The 21,320-nt window shown below is 39.4% G+C and overlaps 1 protein-coding gene across 2 annotated transcripts in view; it reads left to right on the top strand.

Moving 5' to 3' along the window:
- Positions 1-21,320, top strand: part of CDH13 (cadherin 13) — a 2,224,354-nt gene that overhangs the window by 1,320,113 nt on the left and 882,921 nt on the right. For both annotated transcript variants that reach the window (XM_069215815.1, XM_069215816.1), the window contains exon 7: positions 3,584-3,762. In XM_069215815.1, the coding sequence (XP_069071916.1) occupies positions 3,584-3,762 (179 nt within the window). The remainder of the gene's footprint in view (positions 1-3,583; positions 3,763-21,320) is intronic.

Consider the following 21,320-nt stretch of genomic DNA (forward strand, 5'->3'; position numbering starts at 1 on the left):
GGTCAACTGATCCATCACTCTATCATTTAGTCAGTACTCACAACATTTTGTCTGTGTTTTTCTGTATCTATCCATCTTTCTGCCTTCTGATCTTTGCCACCATTCAAATATTTCTCCAGCTCTTTCTGTTGGCCAATATTACAGTTTGGATATTATGCGGACATTTTGCAAAGATTTTGATGTGAGTTTCTGCAATATATTATTGAAGTACTTATGGATTCCTGCTGCATTGCACAATTACATCAGGAGTAATACAAAAGTGTCACAGTTACTCACAGCAAAATCTTTTAGTTGGACACTATTTTAGTATAGATTACCTTGTAGATGGTACAGTCCATTTCAAAATGAATAGATTCTTCAAGGATGCACCAGCGTAGATGTCAACAGATGGGAATAATGAAGATCTTTTGTCCAATCAGGAGGACAGAAGAGTAGTGTCATGAGAGCAAGGGTGCTATCTGCTCATCCATTGAGCACTCTGGCAATTAGGGAACGAAAGGTGGGGGGTCTGAAAACTTGTATGGTGAGAAATATGGGTAAAGATCTGCAGACGTCTATTGGTAACATACTAGTTTGGAAATATTTGTTTGTCTTTGAAGGGTGAGCTGAGTGTTAATGGTGACTAACAAAAACTCTGTTGTTGATGTGTATATGGATGCGAATCTGCCTGCTAATTAGCCTAAACTCCAGACATTTCAAGTGAATATAAGCTTTCTCATATTTGTTTTCTGTTCTTGATAGCTGTTTGCATAACTTTTCATCAAACACTCTTTCTTGGTATCAGTTTGCATTGACACACTATCGTACACCAAGCAATTATTCATCTTTTTCTAAGAAAGAATACCCCTACTTTCAATAAAACAGTACCATTCCTTTTCAATTACTGTTGTCTTCCTATTGTCAATGTCCTGATTCTACCTGCGTTTTGCATGTAACTGCTCACACTATCAACCTAAAACCAGAAGATTTCACACTCCTCCTGACTCCCCTGACAGAGTAATTTATATACCCAGCACAATGGTTCAAGCACTAGAGAAATTCCAGTATTGCAACAGAACTCATCGCCTAGACAATCTTGTCTTAAAACCATCAGATTCCTCCCTCAAAATAAATCATCCAGTGGGGAGGTATGTATGCAAGCTTTGAGCATTATTAATGCTTGTATATTCAGAATTCTGTTCTGGTGTTTGGAAGAAAGTAGTCAGTGTGACAGAATGCCTATGATGCTCTCAGCCTTTACGCAATTAAAGTTCAGGAATGGATACTAACTTAGAATCACCGCTTCCTTTTGGCTTGAAAAATAAAAATGAATTTCCTTTGATGCAAAAGAGACAATATCATAGTTTCAGTAGGACACTGCCTAACATTTCAGCAAGACTCACAAGGATGATCATACAAGACCATCATGAAAGATGGTGAAACCTTAGAGACTGCAGAAGTTGGCTCAGGGTCTCCAAGAGGTAATAGAGGAAAAGCTCTAATGAGATATGGAGGGTGGAATATGGTAAAATGGAGAGCCAAAATAAGGATTTATGAAGGATGACCATGCCAATCCAAAAATGGAGGGTTGAGGAGAAACAAAGGCTCTGATAGAAGATGTTGAGAACTGAGGAGATGGGTTATGGGAAAAGACTGGGGACTTAGGAGAAGCAGAAGGAATATTTGTAGAGACAACATAGGATGAGAAGCATGTCTTTCTGTATACTAAGTTAGAAACAGTCAACGCGTTTCAACCACAACAGTCTTGTTCATGACTGTAAGTACTACTTTCGTGTCATTACTAAATAACTTTTAGAGACCCAAAGTATTCTGGATTGCGTAGTTCAGTTCCATATGTACATGAAAACTAATAACATAATAATTATTTCTATAACTTAGAATACGTTTTCTGTTTCTGCTACATTCTAGCATCATTTTCTAAAGACTCCAAATTTCAAGACAATTCCTGATTTTGACATAATTATATTTAGGTTCAACTTTTAACTCTTAGTGAGATTCATCACCCTAAGGTAAATAACGTGGTGTTTCCTTTCCCTGTTTTACAAATAATTGGAGCTGGTCTAATCTCTGCAGAGCACCGGCAAATATATATATATATATATATATATATATATATATATATATATATATTTATAGTCTTATATATGTAAACAAGGCCGCTGCTTTGGCTGAAACGCATCTTGTTGAAAGTAAAGCTTTTCACATCCACCTGAGTAAGTATCTAATTTGTGGAAGTTGACAGAACTTTTTCGTTGGTAGACTCTTTTGGCACTCCAAGCTCATGGGCTTCTGGTCTTGTTTGTTTATCTTGCAGAGTGGTTGGAATATTTAAATATATATTTACAGTGCTAAATTACCTTTGAATTGGTCCCAGTGTTTCTATTGTCCGCTCTGGTACAGTTTTGGGACTATGAATTGTAAGTGCTCCAAAAAAAGAGAGGTGGAGACAATAAATAAAGCAATCTTATACAGAGGTTTATGAAGATAGTATGTTTTTCTGTATTGGTTCCTTTCTGCCTTCTCTAACCTTTAATGTTGGATTTTGAAACAAGTTGTTGGAGATAGAAGGGTGTAGAGAGAAAATTGAGTGCAACGAGGAGGAGAAGGAGGATCAATAATAAATTGCATATTGAAAAACAGCTCAGCATTCTCTAAAGTCTGTAATAGTAGGTTATATATTTATGAAATTGATATAAAATGTGTTGACTATTCAGTAGAATTATTGAAGCTTCCCGGTTGAGGCACTAAAAGTGATCTTGTCCACAGTACTCTGCGACTCTGAATTTACCAACTCTGATAAACTGCTTGCCACTAAAATCGATGGCTCTAGAGAGGTTGCTCACTTTGTAGGTGTCCAATGTGCAATGTTGTGTAGGTTTGTATCAATTCTGCTCTAGACATGAAAAGTATCTTTTCTTAACCCTGTGTACGTGAAGTGTAACATTTTCAATAAGCGCTGCGTTACTAATACTGTCACTGATATCTAGCTATGTAATTGTTTGGCTTTATGCTGACCATCTAATCATGGCATTGATTGACTCTGAGATCTCCATCTAACACTATCATTCATTGACACAATTGTAAAAATCCTTCAATTGTCTCTAAACCTCTGAAGCATGCCATTTTATCTTTTCAAGAAATCAACTAATGTATTTGAAAGCATTCCTTTTTTGCCTTCTCTTCAGTGATAGTACAGTTTCTAGAGCTCATTTAACTTTTTTGATGTAGCTTAAGGAATTAATTCTGCTTCACAATTACTAATGGTTTTAGATGAAATTGTGTCGGTTTCGCCAAGCAATGTAAATTCAATATTCCTTCTTATAAAGTTTGGAAAATCAACAGACAAAAGATCTTTTTTTAAATCTAAAAACGTAGTTTTGTTAGGGTGTTCTAAAGCAACTAACTCGATGTTTGGTTGGTTGACCGTGTGCTTCTGCTGGCTGAATAAGAGTCCTCCTAACAAATGTCCACTTCTACTGATTTCCAAACATTTATATCATCACACACATTCCATAACTGTTTTGAGACATCAATTTAAAATCAAATTGGACATGTCTTGTTCAAGCATCCTTTTATTTTGCAGGTACAGTAGTAATGAGCATGACTGCTTTTGATGCCGATGACCCCACAACTGATAATGCTGTTCTACGTTACAATATCCTACAACAAAAACCAGACAAACCTTCCCCAAACATGTTCTACATTGATCCTGAAGGGGGAGACATTGTCACAGTGGTATCACCTGCACTGCTGGACCGAGAGGTGAGTCTGCATCACTGTCTACTATGTTTGAAATACTTTTTTGCAAATTCAATGTTTGTGTTACTGCATAGTGAACGTTTCTGTAAAGAAAGTTAAGTACACACCACAATCATGGCAAAGGTCTTTGATTTAGATTGTTTATTAAATATATTTTATACAGCATGATATTAAAATGTTTGTAAATGTATAACACAAATGAAACACGTTGTTGAGACAATTCCAAATGATGCAACCATAGATGGTTGTCTATTATGAAGGAAACGCAAATGTAATTTAATGGCTTGGTTTTGTTGACTATTGAGTGTGTGCTCACTTGTAAATTTGGATTAAACATCACATACAAAATGGCATTCTACAGAAGATATTTTTTAATTGCAATTTAAAGTTTATTCCAGAGACTGTAAAGTGAGTTAACACAATTTCTTGTTTTTTTAATCTTTTTGATGCATTGTGTGAATTTATTGTGTAGGCTTAAAAGGGAAGATAGTAGTATACACAATGAGGTTAAAATGTTATTGGACAATTGTCTCAAACTTGTTATGTAAGATGATTAAGAAGACCGGGCAATAGCATACATAATTTATTCACTGCCATTTAATTGGAGGAATTTGTTAGCCATCTTTATCATTTGTTTATTTTTCATTTTGGTGGTGAATATGGTGTCTTTACCTATTTTTTTTTACAAGTTTATGAAATGTTACAGGGGTGGATGTATAATGTCAGACTCTGTTGTACATGGTTCACCATTATGACATTAGAGGTTCTGAACCGTTGATAAGATATTTTTGTTCTTTAGTCCATTAAACTGTTCACTCATTTTCATCAACCTGTAAAATGGGCTTCAATATTTGAAGGATAGTTCAGGGCGGATAAGATTTGCAAAATTTACAAATGGGTTTAATTGGTTACACTAACAGATTTGTCCCTTAAATCAAGAACATTCATCAATGTTGCATGAAACAAAACATGTTCAGATGTTTCAAGGCCATTAATTAAATGTTGTAGATATATGTTGAAATTATGTCAACTCTGGCTCTCATTGATTACCATTGCATACAGATACCTTCTATCAATTAACTCATTCTCAATGACCCTGACTAACATGAATATTGACTATTAGTTTGCTAATATTGATGTGTTTTCCAATGCGTTTTGTGGCTCTGGCTCACAGCAGAGATTAAACAAATCTTGGTCTGAAAATGCATGTTAATCACTGGGTTCTGTTTAGGCAGTTTTATAGAATGAGCTTTGATTAGTGGTGAAAACTATTCATCAAAGGTTGGCTGAGAATATACTTTTACTGAAAGGCTATTGGTAACATAATTATGTGCACTACTTTAGAGGGTCTGTTTTGCAGGACTCAGCTTGTCCATTAAGTGTGGCTAACTTTGATTAATGCTTTCTCTATTGTACTACTCAACCACCATGACATGGCTGTAAATCAGTAAACAGATGACACCAATTTATGCAAAATATTATTGCGCACTCAAAAGATCCTTAAATTGAGATCCTGCCAGGCAAACATGTGTTCCTGAATGTTCCACAGTGTACCTGAAGCTCAACACAAAAAAGACTGAGGGCCTCATTACGAGTTCAGTGGTCCACCAAACTCATGATGGCGTTCGAACTACCGCACTCCTGGTGGTCCGACTGCCAAATTACGATCCTGCCAGTCTGACAGCCAGGAGACCACCACCTCCACCAAAATCAGAGATACCGATGGGTTGACAGCAGGCAAAGTTGTGGTCAGCCACAGTTCGTCACTGCTGTGCTGATCACAACTTTGCTTTCCACAGTTTTTCTATGATGGGGTCCCAGCCATGAAAAGGCTGGTGGAAAGTCAGCACTGAGGGCTACAGACGGGCCCTGCGCTGCCCACAACCATGTTGTGGGCAGTGCATGACTACCCCTGTCAGCCCCTTTGGAATGCACACTGTCTCCTATGGCAGACAGTGCACATTCCAAGGGTGCTGTATACTTCACTATTGCCCTCGGTTCCCTGAGGGAGCCAATGCTTCCACGCTGTTTCCACCAGGCTGACCAGTGGATACATCGTCATATGACATTTCTGTCTTTCGGCCCAGTGGAAACTTAGTAATACAGCAGTGGTGAGGCCGCCAGGCTTGCCAGCTGCTTCACCACTGCTGTATTGGAGTTGACACTGTTCAACTGCCCCAACTCGTAATCAGGCTCTGAGTCTCTTCATTAACACATGAACAAGCCACGGAAGCCCTCAAAGCCGAGTGATTGAATAATATTAACTTATGTAACGTAGATGTCTTCTCAGTCTACTTTCATCCTCTTAAATCTCCCGGTCTTCACATTTATCCTGCATAGGAAGGCAAAGGCACAAACTGTATGGGTTCAAATCATACTACTTTGCAAGATGAAGCCCTTTCTTCCTTGCATGAGGTATGAGCCCATAGCCGAAACCTATTGTCTTGTCACACATTGGCTGCTGTAACAAAGTATTCACTAGTCTCCTGGAGCTCTAATTGAAAAAAATGTAAGTGTATTTTATGAAGCAGCATGACAACCAACCAAAGGGATTTCAAATATATCTTGTCTACTTTGAAATCAACTCATTGGCTCTTTCACATTATGATGATAACCCAAAATGGAGAAAGCCAGACTGACCAAAGTGCATTTAGTAGCATTGCATATTGCAAAAATACATTTGACATGATTTTCATACAAAAAGTGCATCAGACATAGGTTGGAATCTAGAATATCAAAAATGTAAACAGTTATTAAAACTCCTAAAATACTCGGAGAGTATTAAACAAAAGTAGAATAGAAACCAGCAGAAACAAGAATCTCTGTGCATTGCAGTCTGTTTTAATGGCTACTATGCACTTTGAATGGAAAAATTGAGGAAATGGGGAATGATCAAAAGAAGGAAGAAGCTGATGTGGTGGAATAAAACAATTAAATACAAAATAGAAAAGGGATAGGGAAAAAGTGGTATGGATCAGGCAGACAGAAAAATGAGGCTAAGGAGAGGAAACTGCTTCAAGTGGGATGGAGGTAAGGACGGTCCAGAGACGGGAGCAACATTTGATCTTTACACTCTAGTGCATCTTGGAAGTTGGAGTGTTGATTGGAGACAGAGGAAAGATCAAATAGACAGGAAGAGTTATTGGAAGTAAAGAGGGGGGTCAGAGGGGGAAGCCTTATTGAGGAAACAGAACAGGGGATTCAGAATAGTCAGAAGAACCAAACTGCCAAAAAAAAACAATGATGAATTTTCATAACATTGGCTGACTTTGTTTAGTCATCCTAGTAAATGCCATTCAAATTGAAAAAAAAACTTGAAACAGGTTTTGTTAATATTGGTCATCAAAACCAGTTGTTTGAGGTTTGGTTTTCAGCAATTAATATATACAACATTGACTATTTCTACTGCCTAAAACCCACTTTAAAAAGTCACTTGAGCAAACCTGACTAGGTTGCCTCTAAAGTGAATGTGTCTGATGGGGTATCCACTCTTAAGATCACATACCTGGCTATGCATGGATTTCAAGAGGCATAAAGATCTCACAAACCACCAGATCCTTTCTGCACATTGTTTGAAATAGGGTCTTCGGTTGGCAGTCAGGTAACCCCTGTCCATGTAATGACCCTCACTCTAGTCAGGGTAAAGAAGAATCACCCTCAGTCAACCCCCGCTCGCCCCCTTGGTAGCTTGCCACAACCAGGCAGGCTTAACTTTAGAGTCTAGGTGTAAAGTATTTGTACCAACGCACACAGTAACTCGGTGAAAACACTACAAAATGAAACAACACAGGTTTAGAAAAATAGGAAATATTTATCTAAACAAAACAACACCAAAGCGACAAAAATCCAACATACACAATTCAAGTTATTAATTTTAAAAGCCAAAGAGTCTTAAATACATTAGTAAACAGTTAGCATTGAAAAGTACCTGGGTAGCGTCAAAATAACACGCATGGGCGAGTGTGCGTCGAAAAAGGTTAGCGATGCGTTGATTTTTTACCCGCAAGCGAGACCGTTCGTCATTTCTCCTTCTACGGTCGAGTCGGCGTGCATCATTTTTGCTCTCCGCAGGAGAGCAATGCATCGATCCGGGCAAGCAATCGGGTCCGAGCAGATATTGCATCGTTTTTCCATGCCCAGCAAGGTTTGCGTGGAAAATCCGGCCATATGGTATTAGCTAAAACGAGCTATGTGAGTTGCCATGTTATCAGCCTCCGTCAGCAGGTTTTGCGTGTTGTTTCTCCAGCTGCGTGCACCGATCTTCAAGCCGTGATGTTGGTGGAGTAGCAATTTCTGTTGAAAAGCCAGTGGCGCGTCGGTTTTCAGCTGCGTCTCAGAAGGTACGTCAAACTTTTCCCCGTACGGCGATCTGTGCATGAATTTTCAGTCTTGGTCTGCCAGCTCCACCTTCCAAGGCCCCAGGAACTGAATAGGTCACCACTTGGCAGGGCAGGAGTCTCAGCAGAGAGACCAGGTGCTGGCAGGAGAAGTCTTTGTTTGCCCTGAGACTTCAACAACAGGAGGCAAGCTCAGGACAAGCCCTTGGAGATTACCTCACAAGCAGGAATGCACAACAAAGTCCAGTCTTTGTCCCCTTGCACAGGCAGAAGCAGCAACTGCAGGATAGCTCCTCAAAGCACAGGCAGGGCAACACTTATCTTCAGCTCTTCTCCAGGCAGAGGTTCCTCTTGATGTCCAGAAGTGATCTAAAGTCTGTGGCTATGGGTGCCCTTCTTATATGCATTTTGGCATCTGAAGTAGGCTTACTTCAAAGGAAAGTCCCTTTTGTTGATGAAATTCTGCCTTGCCCAGGCCAGGCCCCCCACACACACCAGGGGGTTGTAGACTGCATTGTGTGAGGGCAGACACAGCCCTTTCTGGTGTAAGTGACCACTCCTCCCCTCCATCCTAGCACAGATGGCTTGTAGGAAGTTGTCTCTGTATATATTATTTCAAATTAAGAAATAGTGTGCACAGAGTCCAAGGGTTCTGCTTAGAGGTATGATAGTGGCAAAAAGAGATAATTCGAATGCTCTATTTTGTGGTAGTGTGGTGGAGCAGTAGGCTTATCAGAGGGTAGTGTTAAGCATTTGTTGTACACACACACGCAATAAATGAGGAACACACACTCAAAGACAATTCCAGGCCAATAGGTTTTTATATAGAAAAATATATTTTCTTAGTTTATTTTAAGAACCACAGGTTCAAGATTTACAAGTAATACTTCAAATGAAAGGTATTTCACTCAGGTATGTTAGAAACACAATATCATATACAGTTTTGGCAATAATCGATTTTAAAATTGGATGCAGTGCAAAATTCAACAGTTCCTGGCGGAGGTAAGTGTTTGTTAGTTTTTCAGGTAAGTAAAGCACTTACAGGGTTCAAAGTTGGGTCCAAGGTAGCCCACTGTTAGGGGTTCAGGGCAACGCCAAAGTTACCACACCAGGAGCTCAGGGCCGGTCAGGTGCAGAGGTCAAAGTGGTGCCCAAAACGCATAGGCTTCAACTGAGAAGGGGGTGCCTCGGTTCCAGTCTGCCAGCAGGTAAGTACCCGCGACTTCGGAGGGCAGACCAGGGGGGTTTTGTAGGGCACCGGGGGGACACAAGTTAGCACAAAAAGTGCACCCTCAGCAGCACAGGGGCGGTCGGGTGCAGAGTGCAAACAGGCATCGGATTTGCAATAGGTTTCAATGGGAGACCCAGGGGTCTCTTCAGCGATGCAGGCAAGGGGGGGGCTCCTCGGGGTAGCCGCCTCCTGGGGGTCGCTTCTGCACTGGAGGTCGGATCCTTCAGGTCCTGGGGGCTGCAGGTGCAGTGTCTTTACCAGACGTCGGGTTCTTTGAAGCAGGCAGTCGCGGTCAGTGGGAGCCTCTGGATTCCCTCTGCAGGTGTTGCTGGGGGGTTCCAGGGGGGGGGGGGTCAACTATGGCTACTCACAGGGTCTCAGTCGAGTCCTCCCCGTAGTGTTGGTTCTCTGCAGGTCGAGCCGGGGGCGTTGGGTGCAGCGTGGAAAGTCTCAAGCTTCCGGCGGGAAACGTGTGGTCTTTAAAAGTTGCTTCTTTGTTGCAAGTTTCAGTCTTTGTGGAACAGGGCCACTGTCCTCTGGAGTTCTTGGTCCTTTTAGATGCAGGGTAGTCCTCTGAGGCTTCAGAGGTCGCTGGACCCTGGGAGATGTGTAGCTGTTGCAGTTTTTCTCGAAGTGGGGAGACAGGCCGGTAGGGCTGGGGCCGAAGCAGTTGGTGTCTCCGTCTTCTCTGCAGGGCTTCAGGTCAGCATTCCTTCTTCGTCTTCAGGTTGCAGGAATCTATCTTGCTTGGTTCTGGGGGCCCCTAAATACTCAATTTAGAGGTGTGTTTAGGTCTGGGGGGTTAGTAGCCAATGGCTACTAGCCCTGAGGGTGGCTACACCCTCTTTGTGCCTCCTTCCTGAGGGAAGGGGGGCACATCCCTAATCCTATTGGGGGAATCCTCCATCTGCAAGATGGAGGATTTCTAAAAGTGAGTCTCACCTCAGCTCAGGACACCTTAGGGGTTGTCATGACTGGTCAGTGACTCCTCCTTGTTTTTCTCATTATCTCCTCCGGCCTTGCCGCCAAAAGTGGGGCCGTGGCCGGAGGAGGCAGCATCTCCACTAGCTGCGATGCCCTGTGGCGCTGTAACAAAGCGGGTGAACCTTTGAGGCTCACCGCCAGGTGTTACAGTTCCTGCAGGGGGAGGTGAGAAAGCACCTCCACCCAGTACAGGCTTTGTTCCTGGCCACAAAGTGACAAAGGCACTCTCCCCATGTGGCCAGCAACATGTCTGGTGTGTGGCAGGCTGGTAAAACTAGTCAGCCCACACTGGTAATCGGGTATTTTTTCAGGGGGCATCTCTAAGATGCCCTCTGGGTGTATTTCACAATAAAATGTACACTGGCATCAGTGTGCATTTATTGTGCTGAGAAGTTTGATGCCAACTTCCCAGTTTTCAGTTTAGCCATTATGGCGCTGTGGAGTTCATGTTTGACAGACTCCCAGACCATATACCCTATGGCTACCTTGCACTTACAATGTCTAAGGTTTTGCTTAGACACTGTAGGGGCATAGTGCTCATGCACCTATGCCCTCACCTATGGTATAGTGCACCCTGCCTTAGGGCTGTAAGGCCTGCTATAGGGGTGACTTATCTATGCCATGGGCAGTGTGAGGTTGGCATGGCACCCTGAGGGAAGTGCCATGACGACTTAGTCATTTTCTCCTCACCAGCACACACAAGCTGGCAAGCAGTGTGTCTGTGCTGAGTAAGGGGTCCCCAGGGTGGCATAAGACATGCTGCAGCCCTTAGAGACCTTCCCCGGCATCACGGCCCTTGGTACCAGCAGTACCAGTTACAAGGGACTTACCTGGATGCCAGGGTGTGCCAATTGTGGAGACAAATGTACAGGTTAGGGAAAGAACACTGGTGCTGGGGCCTGGTTAGCAGGCCTCAGCACACTTTCAAATCATAACTTGCCATCAGCAAAGGCAAAAAGTCAATGGGTAACCATGCCAAGGAGACATTTCCTTACATGGCTCATCAGGATATGTAGGCTGCACCCCAGCTCCCTTTGTGTCACTCTCTATAGAGAGGTGCCAACATCCCAACTGTCAAACTAACCCAGACAGGGAATCCACAAACCAGCAGAGTCACAGAATGGTTTAAGGAAGAAAATGTCCACTTTCTAAAAGTGGCATTTTCAAACACACAATCTCAAAACCAACTTTACTAAAAGATGTATTTTTAAATTGTGAGCTCAGAAACCCCAAACTCCACATGTCTATCTGCTCCCAAAGGTAATCTATACTTTAATCATTTTTAAAGACAGCCCCCATGTTAACCTATGAGAGAGGTAGGCCTTGCAACAGTGAAAACCGAATTTGGCAGTATTTCACTGTCAGGACATACGCAATATATTAGTATATGTCCTACCTTAAACATACACTGCACCCTGCCCATGGGGCTACCTAGGGCCTACCTTAGGGGTGTCTTACATGTAAGAAAAGGGAAGGTTTCGGCCTGGCAAGTGGGTACTCTTGCCAAGTTGAACTGGCAGTTTAAAACTGCACATACAAACACTGCAATGGCAGTTCTGAGCCATGTTTACATGGCTACTAATGTGGGTGGCACAACCAGTGCTGCAGGCCCATTAGTAGCATTTAATTTACAGGCCCTGGGCACCTCTAGTGCACGTTACTAGGGACTTGCCAGTACATCAGATATGCCAATCATGGGAATCCAATTACACATACATTTTACATAGGAGCACTTGCACTTTAGCACTGGATAGCAGTGGTAAAGTGCCCAGAGTAACAAAAACAGGAAATCAGAGTCCAGCACATATCAACATCCTGGGAAACAGAGGCAAAACATTAGGGGATAACACATCAAGGATGCCAAGTCTAACACACGTCAACTACGAAACTGAAATTATGTCCCTTTTACCTATGGGTGTGCCAAATTGTGATGTTACACAAAAAGTATTGAAAATATAATTAAACTAATAGCCTCGGATCTCACATCAAAATTGAACATTAGGGCATATCCTATATTTAGATGACCCAGAGATACAAGCACATGGACTAGCTCAAGCAGAGAGTGTCTCATGTGAGACGTCTGCTATTCAAATCAGTTTTCTGTGAGACATTCCTTCCTCAAGCCAGTCCCAGATGAGAAAAATATGCAAAGTTTTGCACTAGGGAAATTATTGTAATTTCATTGATATCACATAATACAAAATTTGTGAATTTCACCAATGTAATAAAAACTTCCCATACCCCTATGTATGACCCCAACATTTTTCCATCAGTGGTACGATTAAAGAAAGATTTCACACTTTACCATCTTGATATCCTACACTCTTTCCCTTCTCTCTCCTTCCTCACCCCACTGTGTTGGTTTCCCTCTTGCACTTTTTATTCCAAATTCCTTTTGTAAGCCTAACTAACATTCACTCTATCCTTACACATTATCTTGAAATCCTGTAGATAAGTTCACATACCAACACTGGCCTGAAAATAATTAGAATAAATTTAATTAAAATCCGTGGCTATATTGAAAAAGTACACATACAGTGCTCATGCATATTGCTCGGTCTGTAAAGCAACAAAGCAACGTTCAGTAGATTTAAACAAAGTTCCACTGTCTTCTCCAAATTCCCTCTGCATACAAATTCTTGATTCCTGTCCACATCTCGAGGACCTCAGTCATCCATGTCAAATAATCAAAAATATGTATTTGTCTAACAAAGGTAACAATTATGCATGATTACGTTTTGCCCTTTCATTCTGTTCTTGATATGACTGCTTACTCAATGTTGAAATTATTTTCAGGTCATCTGTTAATAAATTAACTTTATTAAAAAAAATTATTACTGCATCTCATTTGTTATATTTTTTGTTAAGTTTCCTTACAATGTACTGGTCTGGCATAGCACTTTGTGGTTTGCCTTTCTCCCTTTCTGGCTGCTTTAACAGCCATTGTTCTTATGATTTTGCTACCCTGGGTTTGGCAGTAAACCAAAGCTTTTTTCTGATCATTCCCTTTCCCTGAGTGAATACAAAATTATATGTGTGTATGTAACCATATTTAGAATTGTATTTATGAGCTTGGAATTTACATATGAATCCTTTGCCTTTTAAGACAAATTATTAAATTCGGTTGTCCACATTCTAGTGATGGGTATAACCTGCAGGATGTTGAGTGTGGATTGTAACTTAAGAAAAAGTTGTTGGATAGATATTCCATTAAGACCTTTTTTTTTTCTTCTTTTTTAGATTTTATTAAATTTTAATGTCTCCTCAACATTACAATCACAAATAACATTTGAGGAGTTAAAGCACAAACCTTATTATTTAATAATATTTTTTAAATCTAGTATAACACACTTGTATTTTTGTATTCACTCAAAGCCTATTTTTTAATGTTTGGATTGGACATGATAAGATATTTAAATCTAAGATAAGTTACTGTGATACAAATCTCTAGAAAACACTGCTCTGTTTTAGTTATTGACATTGCAAGGAGAAAGTCCTTGCTTGAGATGTTTTGGCAGAAGATAAATTAGCTCCCAGATTTTGCAGGTCAGTAGGTTAGTTGGCATAATACTCATAAACAGAACCATCCAGTAAAGGTTGCACACAAAGGAGCAGGTTGACATAAGTATTTATGAGCGCAAGAAGTTGTTTTTTTACATACTTGCATGCTTTTGTAAATCAGCATTGAAAAATGTATCTCTGTATTAGTATCAGTGAAAAGAAGAAACTTTCCTTTCAATTTGAATGTGAATATTACCCGATTTTTAATTCTTTTCAATTACATTTTAGAGGTTTTGGCCTTATAAGACAATGGCATGCAAGAGTAGGTTAAAGTATACTACATCAACACAACTTTAACATAGTCCAACATTACTTTGTGACTGAGACAAATAGAATGGGATATTTTACCTTGAATTGTTTTCTAGAAAGAGGCATGGCTGTAATTAAGCACCTTTAGTAACTGATATTCTTGGGATATTATTTTGTATTGTGATTTATTTAGATATAGTGATAGCACCCTAATGTTCAGCATTTTATTATGTACATTTTCATAACACAGTTGTCCAAACCATCACACAATTGTCTAAACAAATGTTTCTTTGTCACAAACCTCCCTGTAGGCATTAAGCATCATTTAAGGAATATCCAAATCTCATGTGAGTATAGATGTGATACCTACATAGTTACGTAGGTGTAGCATCTTCCACGCCATCAAAAATAAAACTCTTTACCAGCAAAAAAATGTCAACTAAACCCAAAATGTTTTTAAAAAGTTGCCATAGTAAACTTACTAGTTTTAAAAATGATATTACTATCACTGAAAGCAACCGATAATTGTATTACTAGTATTACTACTTCTACTACTATTATAAAAGCTGCTCAAATCCCCCCAAAATGTAAAAATATTTATTTTTGTATTTAATCGAAATAATTACATAGATGTCAATATACTATAAATACTTTTATAATTTATTCTAAATTATTGAATAAAAGGACAATGTAAATTAATGAAATCATTCAAAATCTAATACTATTCATGCATTTGCTATTAAGACTTTTCCAAAAAATCAGAGTAAATGCCATCACCCCCAAATAAGTTAAAAACATATAGTAAAATAATAATGTAGCCTACAAAATTATAATAAAGTCTCAAATCATTACAATAATTACAACTAAATAAAATGCAACATATTAGTTTTGGATTGAACACCATACACTCGGGTAGATTTACCAACATTTTGCACTGGGGTTACAAGAATGACGCTAGCCAGCACAGATTTCTTTTTCCTAGTTTGCTTTTTAGTGCAAAACTTGATTTGCACTGGAAAGTACCCTAAAATAATTCAAAGCAGCACAAAGCACTGCTTTCTTTACTTAGCCCCAAAGAGGTGTTAAATAGGTGGTGCCTGGGCATTCCAATGCAACCACCCATGCCTCTTAACACACACCTATCTACAAACTATAGTAGACAGGATTTTGCGCCAAACGTTTTTTTTTCAAAGGAGGCGCTAAAAGGAGAAATGCTTTAATTTCTCCTATCTTTTCCAACTTTACACGTGTGCTACACTGAGCAGCACACATACAAAGCAGGAAAAGTTTTAAAGTGTGTCTAACCATAGTATTTAGTACTGGAAGGGTACCCTTCTAGTACAAAGCCTATGCTAGGCTCACACACACACCCTTGCAATATGGTTCAAAGATGTGTGTGTGGCACACAGCAGTTGGGATCGGCCCTGGCACTAGGGAGATGGGAGGAGACAGCCATATCCCTGGAAAAGTGGCGCTCTCCTGCTGTCTCCCTGTCTCGCACCAAAGCACAGCATTTTTGGCTGCTGTGCCGAGTTCCTTGCTGTTTTGTAAATCTGGGCCTCAAGATCCCAATAATCCAAGTAACTAAAAAGATAAACTCAATTATAATTAAGTAGCAATAATTTAACATTTATTCATAACATAGTGCATAGAAAATTATATCCATGCTACTTTAATAAACTATATGTTAATCATTGATATTCCTAACAAACATAAAAAAGCTTTACTTAACCTACAGGTGCCAAATCTATGTATAATAGTGTATTCCCACAGTGTTTAATTGGTTTCAAATGCCCCTATAATACTAATAATCAGTTTAAGATGCAGGGGCAACATTGCACACTGCCAAATCTCCCAGCTATACAACAACTGCCCAAGGCACTGCAAAAGCAGTGCTGAGAAACTGATTTGCAGTAGAAAAATCACACCCCAACAGATTAAACCTGTTTAGTAAAACCTTAATCCTTTGTGACATTTTGCAGATCTTGCTAGCTCCTCCTGCAATCCAGAATGTTGCTGCCCAAGATCTTCTGCTGTTTAGTTGTGTAATCTGTCATTCAGAGGATTATTAAATTCAGCATTTTTGGCATGATTTTATTCTCACAAACATCTTGTAAGTTACATTTTTGGTTATGCATGCTGTCAGGCATCAGTTTTTTAAAATGCAAAAAATACCACCTTAATAAATCTACTCATTTGGTGAAAGCAGTCATGAAACAATCTTCACTAAACCCCTGCTAACTATGGAACATGCAGTGGATAATCCCCAGAGATGTTTATGTTAAATTCAAGCAGTACAAATAATTTTTTTAAAAACCAACAAAATAAATTCAAAACCTAATTTAGAAAATAGAGAAAACAAGTTAATGAGCAGAAAAACCTAAACCGTCTAATTACAAGGAACTGGAGATATGATTTTTTTTTTGTTTTTTTGTTGTTTTTACTTTCAAAGCAAAAAGTAAGGCAACAATCAATTAGGAGTTGTCTTTCAAAGCTCTTATGTTTGGAGTTAGAGGGACTCTGTTCCTAATAACCATAGGTGGTAGTCTGGAAATGCCAATATATCACCTATGGGACACCATTTAATTATAAAGTAATGCAAGACAGCACAAATCATTACTTACACACGAGTTATTTTTAGGACAACTTTCCAATGCAAAGTAATTTTTGTGATGGAAAGTAAATACTTTAGCAAGACTTTGAAAGGGTTTTTGTCACTTTGTCCGATTCTGCACTGGCAGAAAAGTCTTAATAAAGCTGTCCCTTCATCTCTAAGGAGGAACTACATTTTTTCCAGTAGGTTCCGGTCTGCAAGAGTCCCTTGCATGTCATCAATGATATCCCGCTTAAGCCATTGGCTTTGGCATCAAGATGCCCAACAGGAACATAACTGGATTTGAACCCACCAAGATTATTTCCTGGGTCAAATAGAATTATCACTGTTCACTCTTCCACATGTTTACCTTGGACCAAGTCACTTTTTTGAAAGGCAAAATCTTTCAATGTGGCAAGGCAATGAGCTGTGCCAAGCATGGCTCACTGAGGCCAGATACTTTCATACTTTTCTAGATCTTGGTGAACCATTTTGTAGCGCAGCAAAAAGCTTTGAGCGGGCAAGCCTGGATCTTGGTCAGTCCTGCAGCTCCTATATTGGCAGGGCATGCTTCTAGTTACCACTCCTTTCTCTAGCCATGTCACCAACAGGCCCCATTCCTCTATGGTATGCTGGCCCCTTAGTGAACAGAAGTCCTTTGGTATTTTCTGTCCCTGAAGCAGGTAACAGGGGACCAGCTCCTTGACTCTTTGAGAGCAGTTACCATCCCTACTTTCCATCAGGCTTCAGAAGTCTGAGTTTTGAGTAATTCCTCCTCTGGTGGCAAGAATCAGGAGATAGGAACACTCTGTAAGCAGAGACATCTTTTGCAAGCAGAGAATTACCATGGCCAGGGATGTTATTTGGAGGTAGTAGCTGAGAAGCTAAATTCATCCTGAGCATTACCCAGTGGTTAGAGAAATCTTACAATCCAATCTTAAACATTTTCTTGCAGTCTCCTAGATCATTTTGCAGTACGCCCTTCACTTTACAATAAAATCAAACAGGATCTCCTGTTTCAAGATGATAGAACTGAGCTGCCACCAAAGATACCTGTCTCCAAGCCACTACCTATTTTGAAGAGGTCCACTCCCATCTGACAGCTTCGAAACTGGTAATCTCTCCTCTGTTAATGAAGCCTCATTGTCTAGATGGTGTTGGACAATAGGAGAATGGTGAATATGAGAAGATCTCTTTAGTATAAAAAGATATGCAAATTATGTTCTTTAATTGTTTCTGACCATTCCCAGGTCGCTAATCCATGCTAGGTGGTCAGCGGTGAAAATCCATTTGATGTTTATAGACTCAGTGGCAGGCTATTGACCTTTTAGCCACAGTTGATAACTCTGCCATAAAGGATGTGCATTCTAGCTCTGCTGGTGTGATATGTAGCAGAATTGGTTTTAAGTCAGTTCTGGATTAGGCTGCCTAACATACCTCTAAAGAAAAGTTACTTTTCCACTTATGTTTTAAAAAATCTGATTCACCTTTAAATTGAATTTTTCAATCATAGTCCTTCTGGGGGAAAGGAAATTAACCTTTTAATCTCATACAGGCATGGCCAAGGAAAGGTCTTAGGAGGCTTACACAGTGAGATAGCTTTTGGTTTGTATTTCACTGTGAGAGCACACTAACCTCAATAGGTAGAATGCCCTACTTCTATAGATTATCATCCTTCCACATTGGTTTAAAAGGCACTCGTTAGAGGTGATTATATTGTACAAAAATAGCCTTTTCCTACACTGTGTCAAGAGGCACTTTTGCAGTCGTCATTGCAGCATGTTTAAATTGCTGTGCAGCCAGAGCACAGTGGTGCTACTGGCAAACGTGCATTTTTGTCATATACGTCACGCTGCAGCCCACATATGACATTTAACTCTCAATGCCATTTGTACATTTGGAAAAAAATAATGGTGGACTTATAGTGAATAGAAATAGGCCAAACGGGTAGATCCAATGTACACCACATGCTTTAGGGAGGAAGTACATGTGGTTTACTACTTTGTAGAAGTGGCAAAGCAAGTAGAGTCCTGAAACCTACAAGATAAAAAAGGAAAAAGTTGACTCACCCCGACTCAAATAGGGTAATTTCCACATGTTTACTTTAGTTGCTTTCATAAAACTATATATTTTTAATGTAATGCAAACTGTTAGTTCATTGCTTTAATTAACATCATTCTTGTGATGTTGTTTTTTGTGATTCACCTTGTTTTCTAAATAAAAGCCGAGTTGCAGTCTAATTCCCTTCCCTCTGCTAAATTATTTTTTCAGCATAACAATGTGTTTAGTTAATGACAGCTTCTATTTGCTCTGAGCTCATTAATATAGCTTTTAATATTATTACAACAGTCACCATGAAAGATAAGCTATATTGGAACATTCTAATTTCATGCATTCACAAAAGTAGCTTAAGGTGTAGAATATGTTTATGACTGACTTTACCTATTCCTTCCAGTAATTCATAATTTGATTCTTGCGCACTTATGCCCTTTTTTTGGATGTGGCAAACTCTGCCAAAAGTTCTGAGTAATCTTCACCATTAAATCCCACTCCGGGGTGAAATGTATTACATTCCTGGGCATTCTGTATCATGGTTGGGTTTGGATGTTTGTGAATTCCCTCAAACAACTAGTTGGGGTAATTCACAAACTTCTCACATTTCCTTTTCCACCCGGTATGAGTTGTTTTTAATCCAGCCAAGGTCTGCCATAGATCCCCTTCTGTGGTAAGAAGGTAAATTCCCAAGTTGGGTGGATGTATAAGGGAGTTGGTTTCTCCACCACGAAAAAAGTATTTTCCCCTAGAAGAACCAAAGTGCATTTGCAGAGCAATTTTGATGAACCTGTGAGGAGATATCGGCCATAAAGAACTCTGAAGAAAGGGATGGAACCCCAATGGGAAAATCACATGAATTTCCATGTAATCTGGATGAACCCTTATGCTAGGTGCAGCTTGCCATGCAGATTCCAATTGTATTGCTTGAATTCCACAAGTAGTGAAAATACACTCCGACATAAAATTAATTATTCAAGTGCAGTTGTACTTCTTTGTGTATGCATCAGGGTCTCTAATTGTACAGATTGAAAGTATTTTTTAATAATGCAAAGCAGGTTGTTTCCTTAAATCCCACATTCTTCACAACATATTTGTCTCTTTTTTTTTTATTTTTTTTTTATTACAGACAACCAAACAGTGTAGCCCAGTATGTCAACCAATGTTTTTGATAAACGTTTTGCTTTTGAAACAACTCCATTTTGTTGCTATCGGATTTAATGTTGTGTAATTTGACTGGCATGTCATATGAATTTTAGGTCTTCTTAAAACAACTTTCTAAAGCTAATTTCTTAACACTACTAACTGAACACAAAACAAGTCAAGCCTGCACTCTTCTGTGAGTAAAGTTCTATTTTCATGCCTAGTATATGTATTGGAGAAAAAGGAGCCTACTGCAATTAAAATGAGGAATTTCATGTTTTTGCCGCTCCTTTTTTGCCCTCCCATCATCCTCGCATATTGATTTAGCTAGTTAATCTCCATTCAGGTGACCTTTTTTGGGAAACGTTTGTGCAGATTCTTCAAAAAGCATTAAAGGGATTATAAAAGAAACAGAATACCTTTTGCAAGGAAACACTGAACTAACATACCTGCAGATGTACTATCACTGCCTCTGTAATGGAAAATGACATTTCAGTTTTGAAAATGATTGAAAGATCTAGTAGGACATGCCAATTTCATTGTGTGGTCCCATAATACATTATCCTGTCAGATAGGACTAGTTTAAAAGCAACTATGAAACCCAACTAACCTCCCCATTCATTGCAAAATCTCCAGTTCAAAATTCCTTGTCAGAAACTTCACATCTGCTTGACTGTAATTATTCCAAATAGACTAAGTTTTTCTATGCACAAAATGCAAACCACACTCGAGATCCGTGTAATTTAGAGATAATTGTAAAATCAATACCACTGGATGAACATACTACTCTTCAAAGAATGCTTCAAAGGTGACTATTGATTCATGAGACACTGATGCCACTTTCAATGGCAAAGTCAATTTGAGATCACACATTGCCTGTGAAGGTGATGTTTTCTCAGTAATGTCCATTGAAGATTTTCTGTAATTACATACCATTTGTTTATGCACTTTTACCTCCAACAGATTGATCCTGTGACATCATTCAGTCTAGTATGAACTAGTTTTACTTGTATTTAATCCAAATTGTCTTTGGGGACTGGGAGTTTGAGGCATATTAGTTTGTACCACTGAAATAAACATCTCAGTCTTTATTATTCTGTTCGCTGACAGTTGCAGTTTTATTTGACTATAGTTTTGTTTGCACGTATTACTGGGCAGCATTTATAGACTTATATAGAGGAAGGTTGTGTTCTCAAATTCTAGTACCCTTTCCTGTACTGTCTATTGTGTTCCAGCAAAGTGCTTTTTTGAACATGTGATTTATGTTTTGTGCTGCACTCAAACATCTATGAATCTCCTTTACCGTAATAGATTGAAGACTTATGTGGCCACATTAGCAAAATGTGCTGGGTTTTATATGATTTGCTGTTTATTTTGTTTTTTTGTATCTGCATTTAGTTATTTTACTCCA

This window comes from Pleurodeles waltl, chromosome 12 (genome assembly GCF_031143425.1).
Source record: "Pleurodeles waltl isolate 20211129_DDA chromosome 12, aPleWal1.hap1.20221129, whole genome shotgun sequence".
Lineage (NCBI taxonomy): Eukaryota > Metazoa > Chordata > Amphibia > Caudata > Salamandridae > Pleurodeles > Pleurodeles waltl.